The 15,486-nt window shown below is 36.6% G+C and overlaps 1 protein-coding gene across 2 annotated transcripts in view; it reads left to right on the forward strand.

Annotated features, from left to right (window-relative positions):
* LOC140439066 (uncharacterized) overlaps window positions 1–6,781 on the forward strand; it is a 65,698-nt gene extending 58,917 nt beyond the window's left edge. For both annotated transcript variants that reach the window (XM_072528719.1, XM_072528720.1), the window contains 4 exons: window positions 2,545–3,070; window positions 3,286–3,700; window positions 4,389–4,607; window positions 4,687–6,781. In XM_072528719.1, coding sequence (XP_072384820.1) covers window positions 2,545–3,070; window positions 3,286–3,700; window positions 4,389–4,607; window positions 4,687–4,821 — 1,295 coding nt within the window. In that variant the 3' untranslated portion in view covers window positions 4,822–6,781. The remainder of the gene's footprint in view (window positions 1–2,544; window positions 3,071–3,285; window positions 3,701–4,388; window positions 4,608–4,686) is intronic.
* Window positions 6,782–15,486: the final 8,705 nt, after the last annotated feature.

The following is a 15,486-nucleotide window of genomic DNA, read 5'->3' on the forward strand; positions in this document are numbered from 1 at the left end:
TTCGTGAAGGCTATTCAACTGGGCGGAAATCTCCTACCAACGAAAGGCATCCCTTCAAATCCACCTCACGAAAGACGGTGCCGAAAGGGATGCGAACGTAACGAGAGCCTAAGTCATGTACTTCAAAAATGCCCCGCATCACACTGGCATCGCATTAAGAGACACGATCAGCTCGTTAGGTGTTTACGGAAGGCAGTTGAGAAAAAAGGGCGGACTTGCGAGGTTGGGCCGCGGATCAGATGCGCGGATGGGACTCTGAAGATACCTGACCTTGTCGCGCATCTGGATGAGCAGGTAATTGTCGTGGACGTTGCCGTCAGCTGGGAGGGTCCTGAACCCCTAAGTACAGCTGCTGCTAATAAAACAGCACTGTACACTGAGCCTCGATTCCTTCAGACCATGCAGACCCGATATCCAGGGAAGCAAATTTGCATGGCACCTCTAGTCGTTGGCGCACGCGGAACTTGGTGTCAATCTAATTCTCGTGTCCTGAGAATTTTTAACCTTTCAAGGTTTGACGTCCGCAATCTCATTACTAAGGCAATCATGGGTGGCATCCATATTCATAGTTATTTCATGAGGTCCTAACATGAATAACTTATGACATTTTCGCTTCGAATATCACATATCGGCTTTTTCCTATCGTGGGCCCTACGTTCGTCTAGTTAGGTTTTTAAACTATGACCACGGAAATGTTTGTATCTGTTCTCTATGTCTGTATTGTCCATTTTCTACTGTATTTTTTATTTTTACTATTTTTTAACTTTTTGGCATCCCCTATTGGCTGCATGGCTATCTTTTTCAAAGCCCGCGATATTGCGTTGGCATTGGTTGATACTAGGGGGAGGGACGGTCGGCTCGTGTGATTGATTCTGGCCAAACATCGGGCCATAAAGGGCCATACGCTGCTGGTCTGTTACTCTCCGGATCGAAACGGGGAGAAACAGACCAGCAGGATCAGGTCAGTTTTCGGATGACGGGGGTTTGGTTGCGTGATGAACGTAGCCACCCAACCGGGCATCGCCCGGCCTACAAACTAAAAGAGGTATGGCTCCACTCTGATAGCTATCCCAGGTATACAAATTCGTTCACTGCTACAATGACGTCGTTTTCTATAACAAGTGGGCGTAGGATTTGTGGTGGCGTGCTTATTTTCATACACTTTGTTTTTTTGGTATTTATTATTAAATCCATTTTTGTAGCTAATTCTTTTAATGCTACATATGTTTTCCGATCTCCCAAAAATATTGATATCATCAGCATAAGCCAGGATTTGCACTGATTTATTATATATTGAACCAGTGGTTGTGATTTGTGACATACGTATTATTTTTTCCAGAACCAGATTGAACAGTATACAGGAAAGAGGGTCTCCCTGGCGCAGCCCGTTATTTGGTTTAAAAGGTTCAGACAGTTCCTCCTGAATTCGTACTTTACATTCAACTTTATCAAGAGTTAGTTTTGTTAAATTTACTAACTGATTTGGTATTCCTAGCTCTGTTGCTTTGGACATTTCTCTTCTATTCACCGAGTCGTGGGCTGCTTTGTAGTCTATAAACATGGGATGAGTATCAATGCCATATTCCAGTGGTTTTTCCAAAATTTGTTTCAGGGTTGCAATCTGATGAATTGTCGATTTATTGGCTCTGAAGCGAGCCTGGTATTGTTCTACTAATAGTTCTGCATATGGTGCCATACGGTGACATAGTACTGTGGAGAATATTTTATACGCTGCATTTAGAAGCGTAATTCCTCTGTGGTTAGAGCATTCAAGGATATCTCCTTTTTTGTATATGATACAAAGTATTCCAATACTCTAATCATTGGAGAGGGATTTCTTTATCCATATTTCTTTTATAACCTGCTTTAATACCATTATGGTATCGTGACAATCTTCTTTAAATAGTTCAACTGGAAGATTATCTATCCCGGGTGATTTGTTTCTGGCTAGTTTTTTACCTGCATCTTACTTCAAGAATCGTTGGTGGTTCCTCTTCCCTCTGGTCTGCTCCCCTTACCTCATCTCTTTCGCCTTCGAGGTTTCCTTCTTGTTCCTTAATATTAAGTGCCTGGTTAAAATATTCCACCCATATATTCAATACATCTATCCTTGTTGTTGTTCACACGTGTTTATTAAACAGTAGTACCAACTTTAGACAAATAAACCGATGAATCCAATAGCACCATCTCTTATCGAATGTCAATACTTAATAAATAACCTAATAAATAGTTGTAAGATCGTGATTTTATAAATAAAATAGAAGAGAAATTTTTATAAATTATTTATGAAGAACTCTTATAAGCAGTTTTATAACTCAAGCATTTTTGTAAATGTTGTATAAAAAACATGTATTATTTTTAGCTATACTTTCTATTTAGTTTTGCTTTGTGTACATTATTTGCATGTAATGACTGTTTTGTACAAACCACGTAAGTATTTTCCAGTAGTGCAATGAGTAGATTAGTAGGTATCTAGAAGCATCATCAATATCTATATCACGTAAAATATTTGGTAAATACTATTTGTTTAATATTTTTTTCTAGGAGGTGTCTTAGTTAAAGAAACCATCACCACTCGCAACTACCAACCAGGCTACAGAGTTGATAAAAATCCACCAACTACGAATCAAACATACATATACAACGAGACCAACACCACTACGAAGAACATTGATAACGGATACCCACCGGCACCTCCACCGCCACCAGCCCAAAACACATACATACTTAAAGAAACTACAACGAACGTGAATAAAAGTGAGCCTCCTCCAAGAAGCTATCCTCATCAACCTGGAAAGGAGACGTATATTTTGAAGGAAACCCACAATACTAGTGTAAATGATTATCCCCAACGCCCTGAGCCTTATCAACCTGGAAAATCGACGTATATTATCAAGGAGACGCACAATACAACAGTTAATGATAGATATCCTCCACCTCCTCCTCCTCAACAGCCAGAAAGCTATCCTCCAGGAAGGGAAACATATATTATTAAAGAAACTCATAATACCACTGTTAACGATAGACCGTACTCGGAAAGGGGATATCCTGTTTACAATCCACCTGATGAGTAAGTATCTTGTACTTTAACTTTTATAAATCCATCAATAACCAATAAATGCTGACCTAAAAAGAGATGGCACCTAGTAGAAGTAATTTGTTTGTTTCTGTTAATAATTCTTTTTAGGAATATTAGATAGAATTATCAATAAATCATTTAAAACTTCTAATAATCTGTTAATGAAACTCATTGATTTTTACGTTTACTGAAAACTTTTATTTCAGACGAAATCCTCCTCGCACCACCTACATCTACGAGGAAACCACCAACACAACTACAAACAACCGACCTGGTTCCCCATACCAAAACGGATATCCACCCGCTGAACCTCCAAAAACGATTGTCTACAAACACGAAACCCATACCACCAATAACACGTATGATCCCAACAGACCTAGACCAGACGTCGAGACATTTGATCCCAATAATCCTCCATACGGATTTAAGAAACATCCAAACGAACCGATCAATATTCACTACTCTTACAAATCAACAAGTAAGACCGAAAACAATTATAAAGGAGGATATCCACCTAATGGTGAGACAGAAAGTCTGTTGCCCAAGAAATTCCCAACGCACGACGGACCTGATGGACCTCCCAAGAAACTGGACGAGCTTATGGCCACAATAGGACGTGAGGTAATGTTTTATATATTATAGAAATTCTTTTATTTCTTAGATCCACTCCTCAAGAAAGTCAAAGGAGCAAAAATTGCGCTTTTGGTATAAACATTAGCAACCTCTAATCACTAATCACTAACTGATTGTATTATAATATGGTATAACTAAGCGGCGTCCCTACCAGGTTTTTTGGAGGTGTCACCTCTCCCACTGTATCCACGCCACTGCGTTTTAGACCGATGCATCAAATGGGTAAATGGGATCAATGGGGTAAATCAAAATGGGAAAATTTAAAGAATTTTCCTTTCAGTTTTATTGGAATGTTTCTGTTAGTTATTACGCCACTCGCCTCCTGTCATTTCATCAATTTTTCAGATATTGTACAGATATTTGGTAGTTCTAAAAGGTACTAAAGTACTTTTTTCTAAACAGCATAAAAAATGTTTTATAGGCAAAAAATTACTTTTTCACATTTTAAGATTGTTTAAAACAAAAACAATTCAAAATCAACTGTAGGTCTACAGGGATTTTTCATCAGCTACCCCTCATATATTTTTTAGAACCTTCAAATATCTGTATAAGACTTGTTCAGTTTTTTTTTTCTTCATTGACTGGGGTATTTATCTTTTCCTTATTATTTAAATCTCTTTCATTTTAATTATATTACATTTTTGAATATTTATGTTAAATATTATACTTTTTGCAGCCTCCAAACAGTCCATTAAACGCAGGCTTCCTTCAGCACGAGGAAGAAAAGGCACACCAAAAGAAGGTAGACAGTTTGAAACAAAAATCAGAAGTGGAAACTTTACAAAAGAAAGAACCTCCACCAAAATCGAAGAACATCGCTGGACCTCCCGTATACTATCCACCAGGAGAAATGTTTTTGAAGAAAGAAGAAGGTGGTGAAGCATGGAGAGCACAGGTAACTTTTACAACTATGGATTTTTGTGTGAAAATATGACTACTAATATTTTTTCTGATGCTCAACATTTTCTTTTTAGGGAGGATATGCCAGGGCATCTGGCAAATACCAATACGAAGCTGAAAGCAGGAGCAAATCAAAATCGAGTAGTGGCGCTGCAGTTGTTCCCGTTTGTCTACCTTTGTGCTGTGGTCTTCCATGCACCATCTTGTAAAAATCCCGAAGTGTCTTTCATATATGTTTTTAAATAAGAATTCACAAGTGCCTTGATTTTTTTAAACGAATATATGCATCTAAAAAAAATGCGTGCAAAAAATTCAAAGAAGTATATTTTTGTACTAATTATTTCTGATTGTATTAGCTGATGGTACCAAAAATCATTATTATATGAACGGATTTGATAGTATTCTTTAGTTAGCGTTGAGTTTGAACAAAAGCTAAAATTGTGGACTTGATCCTTACCTGTGCATCGTCACGAATGTAAAAAGTAACTATCTTCAGCCATATTAACTAAAACAAATCTATTAAATATTATAACGTTAACAGATTTGGTTAAAATGCTGCTTGATATTTTGAATTTTAATTTATTTGTGTATCTTTTGTCTATACGAAAAATATATACTTATGTATGGTTATACAAATGTATAGTTGGTTGCCTATACTCGACAATGATTACAATAATTAATGTTGCATACATCAAAAATACACGCTCTAAGGAAAAATACTATATTTGAATCACAGTATATTACCTTTAGAATCAAAACTGATGCATCACTAATGTCACTTACCAAAACGTGGATATTTCTGTCGCAAAAATTGGGGCAATAATAAAGACATGCGGAATAAACGTTTTTCAATTTTTCGTTTACTTTAAAACATTTTTTTAAGCTGTTTAAAAAACATTTTTAAAAATGTATCTTTTAGTTAAGTCATTTGGAGAGCATTAAACGGATATATTATTAAATCGTTTGTGCAATAAAAAAGCTTTAAAAGTAACAGTACAAGAATTATGTACAGTAGTAACAGTAACAGTACAATATGAAGAATTGAATATTAACTTTAATAAACTGTGACGAATTGTATCAAAAGTGGTGGTGAGTGGTCTTCTTTTTCAATGGTCAATTTGATCAATTCTTCTTTACAGTTAATGTCTATCAAAATTGTTTACAATACTTCTGGTCCATGAGACCACCAAATGGAGAGCATATCATTAACTTCCCGATGAGCTAGAGTTTTGAAACTTTAAACACAATTTAGGACTGGAATATATTGCAATATTCAGTTTTATCTTTTTATAACGAACTAAAAAATAGATATAAAGTAACTTCTCATATATCCTCTTATCATTTTATGAACTATTGTACGAATATTCTCAGTCATAGCTACTCCTGCCATCTATGGAATATTTATTTATATTATATATTTAATTTGGATTGTACAAGAGTTCTCATAGCTATTTAAAATCATTACCACAATTTTTGAGATAATGTATGAAATTACGAATATGCATGGATCTTTGTGCAATTATCTTATAGACAGACATTTATGCTACGTCAAAAATGTTTCTTGTATTTGGTCAGATATTAATGATGCACAGGTAAAAATCTACGATCCCTATTATATAAATAGTCATAGAAAGAGAAACGCGATACTTTCTTTAAGAAAAGATGATTTAAAATACGATAATCAATAAGAAAACTTTATATAGACTATTTTTATTCCCAGAACAAAAAATTTAAGACTTTCAACATGAACAAATCCCCAAATAACACACGACATGACAAACTTTTTATTTTCAATATTTTTTTATTTCATGGTGCTGCTATATTCTATATAAAAATACCTCAAAGTTACATTCACTTGATGAGAATCTTTAACCAATTTTCAAAACTAATACTAACTACAAAACTATAAATGTAAAAAAACTAGGTTATTTCCACACATAGTTTTTAAAAATCTTAATATATAACTTATTAAAAATTGTAAAATTTGTAATTTTCTTAGTGTATGTTTAATGTAAATATATTTCGTGAAAGAGCTTTAAAAAATGTAATTTGTTTTACTCACAAATTGTTATATACAGAACTCGAAATACGATAATTTTACTCTTGCCTGTTAACAACAAAATGTGTCTAATAAATAATGTATTTTAATAAATAAGTTATTAAAAACTAGTTAATTTTTGTGTTTTTTTTTCCTTATTCCTTTATTCTGGGATATTTATTTACAGTGGACAAATAAATCAATGCATGGCGTGTGACATTTTAAGCAAAACCCTTAAGTGGTATCAAAGAATATAGGCGCATTTTGGTGGTATTGTGGAGTGCCAGTGGACCCCAACACAAAGAATATGCGTTGTAGGTTGGCTACTAATTAATAGATGGCATTTTGACTTTATCTAATCTTCCATTACTAATAATTCTTTGGTTGAAATAGGGGAGAGTGATCCACAGGAAGCGGTTTTTAGTCAGTCGAGATTTTTTCACAACTTTTTCAATATAACTTGTTAAGCTAATGTTCGGGCTGTTAGGCCGTTGTCTTCTGAGATTAGTTTTCGACGTTTCGCCAACACTAGATGTTACCGCTTCGCTTGTAAGCTGAAACTGACGCCGCGTTGTAACCATTGTTCGTCTTTTTGAGCTTTGGGTTGTTTGTGTTTTTTGGGTATTTTCTGTTGTCCTGCTATAGGCTTTTGCCTCTTCGGGGCGTGTTTTTGTTCTTGTGGGTTTTGGCACTGGTTTTGGTGTTGTGTCCACTGGTGAGCGGTGTGTTAGCTTCTTTGTTGTTCGGTGGCTGTCTTCAGCTGAGCCTGGGCAATCGGGGGCTAAAGGCATGTAGGTAGACGGTTCTTTTCAGAATTTGTTGAATCTAAAAATGAGATTAGTGAATATATATATTTTAAATTTATGTATATATTATTGAAATTAGTAAATGTATGTACGCGGCGCGAGAGAGCAGCTGTGGACTGGTACCTCGACAAATTGACAGGTGTCGTTGTGCAATGGGATCGGGAAACCACAGAAAACCGATCCCCCCCTGTCTATGCAGGCTCGAAGTGAGCATTTAGTGTGAAATGCGACGACGGTAATAGAGGGGAGTTGCCTCCTGTATGTCAATGTATTCATCAGGGAGTTCGTTGCTGGCGAGTTCCAGCAGAATAGTAAGTAGGAAAGGGAATTTGGGTTTGGGTTTTCTTCTGAGTACATTGCCGATGGATGAGCAGGTAGTTTTTATAATGCTTTGGGCTCTGGGCGAATAGTGTAACTCCTGCTCAGAGAGGAGAGCCTCTCATTGATGGGCTGGATATTCGACAGGTGATGAATTTGGGCGAAGGGGTAGTCTGATCGTTTTCGGTTTAGTCTGCATAAGATTCTCCTCTCCAATGATAGCAGATTGTTTGTGAGATGGCCGGGCAACATAGCATAGATACAGGATCTATACTCGATGACCGGTCTGATGAATGTTTTGTATGTATGTATGAGTGTACGTGAGTGTGTATGACCCAATTTACCACTAAGAGCATTGAGAAGGCCAAGTCGACTCCTAACCTTGTTACAGGCTCTGTCCAGATCGTCCCTCCAGCGTAGTGTTTGTGTAAACACCACGCCGAGTTATTCGATCTGGTTACGGAGTTGAAGTCGTTCTCCCCATAGGCTCAAGTTGTGTCTTTCGGTGATTATGGGTGTGATGTATTGGCTGCGCATTGGATGTTTGAAGAGAATTATTTGTGTTTTGTCTGGGTTAGGTGTCACTCTCCATCTCCGGCACCATCGCTCGACTAGGAGCAGGTGATTTCGAGCGTACCTGAGTGTGGCGTCGACGTCTTGTGCTGTTGTGGGTAGTGCTGTGTCGTCGGCGTATAGTAAGGTGGTAGTGTTTGTGTATTGTGGGTTAGGGAAGTCGCTGTTGTAGATGGAGTATAGTATTGGTGCCAACACGGAACCCTGAGGTACTCCTGCAGTGGGAGTAAAGGATTCGGAGAATTGATCACGTTCCTTGCCCGTGATTCGATGCTGAGTAACATATGAATGGATAAGTCTGACGAATGGAAATGGTAGACCGATGTTCACTAGATTCTTGACCAGTCCCACATGCCAGACTTGGTCAAAGGCTTTTTAAACATCGAGGAAGATACCAAGTGAAACTTTGCCGTCGTTCAGACCTTGAGTGATGCGTGTGACGCGTGTTTAAACCGAGTTGTACTACGGACGCCATATTTATATTTTCTACTCGCCTCCACTCCACTCGTTTCGGCGTGAGGAGGCGTGTCGTCGTTCGTAGCTTTTCTTTTTTCGTGTTTTGCGGGAAGAGTGTTTGTGGATTTTAATATTGGTATCCATGTTTTGTTAATTTTTAGTCCTTCTTCTATCCGATTAAAATTATTTGGATGATTATATATTTCCACCGCTTCCCAATATAACCGTGGGTAGTATTGTGATGTTTTATCCAGCATCTGCATTTCTTCAAAGAGTATCCGATAGTATCCGATGTTCTCCGCTTCCCAAAGCGTGTTCAGTAACGGCAGATTTGTCGATATGTCCTAAACGACAATGGCTTTTATGTTAGTTTATCCTTGTGTTTGTGTTTCTTTTCGTGGTTCCCACATATACCATTCCATATGTGCATGGTATTCGGTATACTGCGGCCGTTGCTAATGGGTCGCGTGTGTCCTTCACCGATCTTAAACAGTCCTTGATTTTCTTTGTAGGCTTGAAAATGGTCTTTACATTGGCTTTTTTAAGTTCTCGCTCAATTCTGTCTGTTACCCCCGATACATAGGGCAAGAACGCTTTGCCTATATATGCTGTTTCTTCGTCCTTTCTTCTAGAATCGTTGTTAATCGCCCACTTTATGTATTTCTCTTCTGGTATAACCATTAGAGGTGAGCGCTTTATCAATATGAAGAAGTTCACTTTGCAGGCAAGAGAATCTGGAATAACAACCAGAGGAACTATTATTAATCGCAGCATACAATTACTAGCGTACGCCGATGACATCGACATTATTGCAAGAAGAAGGCGCTTGAAGCAGCAACAAAAAGAATGGGAAAGTATATGAAAGTATCAAATTATATACAAGCAGCACAACCCGAAGATTTAACGATCGGAACATAAGTATATTTTCGAAGGAGTAAGAGAGTTTATATACCTAGGCTCACAAATTAATCAGAATAATGCAGTAAGTGCAGAAATTAACAGACGGATATATCTGGCAAATAGAGCCTATTATGGATTAAAAAAAATTTTAACAACAAGCCTAGTTACAGAAAGAACGAAACTAGTGATATACAGAACTCTTATCAAGCCCATCCTCACCTACGCACTCTCACTCACTCACATAGAGAGAATGAAAGAGATGGATCCGCCAAAACATATTTATAACCAAAGAATAGATGGAGTGAGAAGGAGAGGCAGACCCAGAACATGATTTAAGGATCAGGTGGAGGAAGACTTGAGAATGTTGGGAGTACGAAACTGGAAAGCCAAGGCGAAGAATAGGAGAGAATGCAGACTTATCCTTGAGCAGGCCAAGACCCACCATGGGTTGTGGAGCCAATGATGATGATGGTTGAATGCTGAAATGTTCTCGTAATACATTCTGATATATCGTATTCTTCTTCTTCTTCAGCCTTCAGTAATCCAACTTTGGATATAGGCCTCCCCCAAATCAATCCAGTGTCTTCTAATTTGCGCCACTTGCTTTTAGTTGTGTCCTCCGATCTTCTTAATCTCATCAGCCCATCTCATTTGTGGTCTTCCTCTGCTTCTCTTTCCTAACCATGGCCTCCACTGATGTATTTCGTGGTTTCATCTCTTATCCTTCAGTCGGGCATTGTGTCCTGCGACGCTCCATTTTAATTTGGCAGCATGTTCTCCTGCGTCTTTTAATTTCATTTTGCTTCTAATCCGTTTATTTGTTTTTTGTCTATAAGTCTCACCTCGAGCATTGATCTTTCCATCACTCTTTGTGCTTTTACTATTTTATCCATATTGGACTTGGTGAGTGTCCTCGTCTGTGAATCATACGTGAGTATAGGGAGGATACACTGATCATAAATTCTGGTTTTAGGTATATCGTATATGGTCATTGAAACTCCGGGGTGGGGCATGAGTAAAGAGTCAACAGTTCTATTATAGTGTGCCTTAAATGAAAAATAAACGCTAACATCTAATGGTTGTACTTTGTTACTGTAATGGGGCGGAAAGCTAAAAATAGGTCACTCAATTCTTCTTCTTCTTATGGTGCCTATCTGTTACGGAGGTTGGACACTAACATGGCTATTCTGACTTTGTTGACTGCTGCCCTGAAAAGTCCGTTAGTGGTTAAGTTAAACCATTTTCGCAGGTTATGCAGCCAGGATATTCTTCTTCGTCCTGGACCTCTTTTCCGATGCACTTTAACCATGGGTTATGTATGGTCCGAAGTAGGTCATACTCCATTAGATTTGGTTAAATCCACACATTCCCATTACGAAGCATATACGATTTAAAATGAGCCCTAGGAAATAATAATGGCTGGTGAAATCGTGTTTCCAGAAGCACTTGTGAATCAGTAGATCGTTACTAAAGACTTGTCTTTCGACAGTAGTTACTTGACTCACTTGTTTCACTCCTTTGCAAGCAATCACTTTTTTGGTTTCCGCACAGTTGTCGTCCCAGTTTCATCTAGATTCGGTATTCTAGAGCCATTAGCAAAGCTTTTGTGGCTGCTTAAGTGCAATTTATCAAAGAAAATTGACACATTATGTATATTGAAAGATGTAACACGCGAGAGACTACATTTTTCTGGTTGTGTGATGCTCAAGTTAGGTGATTTCTAAGTCGGCAGCTCTATTTTCTGACCAATTATTCGGAATCCGAATATTATTTTTTGAGTCATTTCGTCTGCTAGACGGCGACATCCAAGCGTTGTTAGGCCGTATTTTATTTTTAAGCACACTCAGAGATATTCTGCCAGTGCAAACTCTTGTTTTTTCGACAAAATTAGGCGGCATTCATAGAAAGGTCTAATTTTCACTTTGGTATCAAGGATATTGCTTTGTTTTTTTACGTATCTGAAATAGAAAGATTATTATTCATTTAAAAAATAAAATCTTTTACGCGAAACCTAATCGATCATCATTTAACTTTAAATTTTGGTGGCAATTTTTTTTATATCAATATGTCAATCAATCAATCATCTTGTGATGCTTATTCCCTGTACTTTTTATATTCTTCAATTTCCCCCTTTTGTGTATCGTGCATAATATAGCTTCTTTTCACTGCTTGGATATTTGTTCTTTGATTCACACTTCATGTTTTAACTTAGTGATGAGATTCCTGCTGCCTTACAGGCTTCAGTTTTCATCAGGTGCCTTGTTATTTTTTTAAGTTTTTTATTATGTATACCATTTGTTCCTTGATAATAGCTTTTTCATTATCATGTTGATCTACTGATGGTGTTTATTATATTTTCACAATATTTAGTCCTTCTTTCTAATTTTTTATGAACGTTACCTACCTTCATCTAATACAGATTTAACTCATCTTTATAATATCTATGGTATGGTTTGACGTCTTGGTACAAATTCCTGATTGATAAAAAGTAAAATAGTAAGTAATAAAAATGTAAAATGACTTTTTTACCAATTTTGAAAAAATGTTTTTTTAATTACATAAGCAACATTTCTGTTTGTTTATTATTTACATTTTGTGTACATATAAATTTAGGCACACAATTGAAGTTTATTTTAACAATTATTAGTGATTAGTATTCGTAAGTACATATAATCAAGGCGTGAGTTGAATCTAAAACCTGTTCCTTTTTATAAGTAAACAAAAAAACAACAATTTGCTTGGACGTAGATAAGCGGGAAAATCCAAAATTAAAGTGGTTATCTAAATGACCATTAATAACTTAGTTAGGCGATACTCGGTACGAAAAAAACGTGATTATTACGAGACTAATAAGATTCCTGCATTTATTACAAATTCAAAAGAATATTAAAGGTATGCAAAAATTATTCGGAAAAAAGTAAATGTCGAGTGTTTCGTAATTGTTAGAGTATTTCTATCTCATTACTAAAGACAGAATAGTCATTATCAAAGACACACAAATAACTTCAAAAATATAAGCTCGATACAATTAAAAGTTTATATCTAGTAAAATAACTCTTGCAGCTAGTTATTCGACAAATATGTACCAGCAATACAACGGATTATACGCTTTTGAGGTAGAAAGACTTCACTGAATTTACAAGTCGTGTCCCAAAATACTATGCCATATCGCAAACGAGGCTCCACGTGAGCATAATATAGCATGATAAGCTGTTCTTCAGTTAGTATGTCTTTGAGATTCCTAAGTAGTGTCGGTAACTCGTTGGACTCTCAACTCCCTCAGGAGTAAGAGCAGGCTGAGTTCACGCTCTTTCCATCGCCGTTGTTGACCTAAGGGGATAGGGATCTCGGTCAGTGGCCATAGATGTGCTCTATGGACTATGGTTAGTTTAAACAATAAAGATCAGTTTAAGATCAATCAAATTTTTATGGAAAATTTTACAAGTCCAAAACTCAAGAGTCGTCGAAAGGTGGGGGTTGTCAGGCGTAGTGCCTTTCGGACGAATCAACAAGAAAAAGTACAATACGTTTATAAATAAAATAATTATAAACAAATAACGAAAAATTTAACGAAAAAGTCGATGACCTGTAAAAAAAAGGTGAAAAATTTTACAAGTTAATTTTGGACCTGAATTTCTTCAGAGTCCCAAAACCAGAAATAAATCTGAAAAAGATTACAAGTTATTTTTACCTGAAAAATATTGCAAAGTTCCAATAATAAGCGTATGAAAAACTGTTTAAGTTTATAAAGGATACGATTTCTTGCTCAAACGGCTAAGTCCCGTCAAGAGACTTAGCGAACCTGAAAAAGTAATTTTCTTACAAGACTTTTAAAGTTCCTGAAAGAAAACACAATATTTAATATTTGCAAAATCCGTCTAAGTAAGTAGCGACGGGTAAAATGCACAAATAAATCGGAATTTTGACAGAGAAGTCAAAAATCCCGAAAAATTACAAATAAAATGGCGGCGGTTTTTAGCAAAACCGACAAAGTTTCGCCTTGAAACTTTGTCAAAATTCCTGAAAGTAAAATAGGTAAAATAAAACGAAGGTTTCTGAGTTTCTGGGAACCAAATCAACCAGAAGGTCTCAACTTGCCAAGGAGGCTGGATCTGCGGACATATCCTGACCAGATCTAGCCTGTTGGCCATCGTGCACCTGTATTTATTCATAAGAATCTAGGTCAAGTTCCAACCGTCATTAACGGTCTTTTTGACCGTTTTTTGATTGGAACTGCACGATAGCCAATGCTCAACTTCGGAATTTACCATTGGCTGCAAGTCTGTTGCATTTTGACCAACGATAATTCTGGAGTCGAGCAACAGATTTGGGAATTGCGATTGGCTGAAATTATGTTGTAATTTGTCCAATCACAAATTCCGAAATCTGCAATTGGCGACAGTAGGTAGCATATTGCATTTATTTTAGAAATAATATCATCGCATCTCCTTTTCCAATTAAGACATTCATCAACGTACAAACCCAAAATCTTTAAGCAATCGGCGGTTTCAATTTGTTTTGAAATTATTGATAATTCGACTTTTAAAAGATGTTTTTGTCTGTTGTGGAAATGAATAGCATACGTTTTATCAGCATTAAGATGTAAGAAATTTGAGGAAAACCACCGTTACCTTAATCTTTTGATCAACGAACAATGTTGTACGCAAATCGTAGGTGGGAAAGCATTTCGCCGACGAAATTTATTCCTTTGGCTTCCCACTCCAACTTTTTGAAAGCATATTCCAGAACTACCCCTGAGAGATAACGTGTTAACGTGATAACTTACCCCTTGCATGATTCCTCTTTTGATTTTTATACAGGTTGTGTCTTTGTGTAGCATTACGGTCATGGTTGTATTATTGTATATATTCTCGATCAGTTTGGAGTACCGATAATCTTTGCGACTTTCCTCCGGCGCTCTCATTGCTTTGTTAATTTCTATTATATCGAATACTTTACGAAAGCCAGGACCAATGGTCGGTTGTATTCGATGAATTTTTTCTAGAACCCTTTTATGTAGTGCAGGTGATCGTTGGTGCCAAAGTTTTTTCTAAAAACTGCCTGTTCCCTAGATTGGTAAAAATCTAATTTCATTTCCGGTAATTCTAGAGATCTGTTGGATTACCCTTTTTATGTAATAAAATGGTAAGTGCACTTGTGTACCATCTTGTAGGTGTTTCACTTTGGTGCAATCATAAGTTGAACAGTTTCTGTATATTCTCTAAAAGTATATCTCCTCCAATATTTGCAGCTTCTATAACAGTATTATCTTCTACCGGGTTTTATTTCCTTTCATTTTCTTCAGTTAATATAACTTTTTTATTTCGTCTGTTAATATAACAGGCAATAATTCCGATCCTTGGTTGACTAATCTTTTACCTGAAGTTTCTAACTTTTCTGTTAGTTGCTCATCATGGTTTTGTTGTGATGTTTCTGTCTCATCTGCATTTCTCCCTGTTTTAGCGTTGAAGAGAGAGGAAAAAATGGTAGAAATAAACAGAAGATGTGTTCCACAAATTAGGATGGCGTTCTGACCACTTAAACTAAGTCTCTGTGAATAACCTCAGCTGTTTCTTGCAAAAGCTAAGTTATAATTTTTGCCTATGGGTTCTGTTGTGTACAACCTATAAAAAACCTTTTTTAATGATAATATAAAACTAGTAAGAATGCAGAAAGAAGGTTTTAGATTTAATTTTAATGCAGGACATCTGCCAATCGCTTATACGTATTTCAACCTTATTAGGTATCATCGGAGCGTCATATACATAGGCATATTTAGACCC

This window comes from Diabrotica undecimpunctata, chromosome 4 (genome assembly GCF_040954645.1).
Source record: "Diabrotica undecimpunctata isolate CICGRU chromosome 4, icDiaUnde3, whole genome shotgun sequence".
In the NCBI taxonomy this organism is placed as follows: Eukaryota; Metazoa; Arthropoda; class Insecta; order Coleoptera; family Chrysomelidae; genus Diabrotica; species Diabrotica undecimpunctata.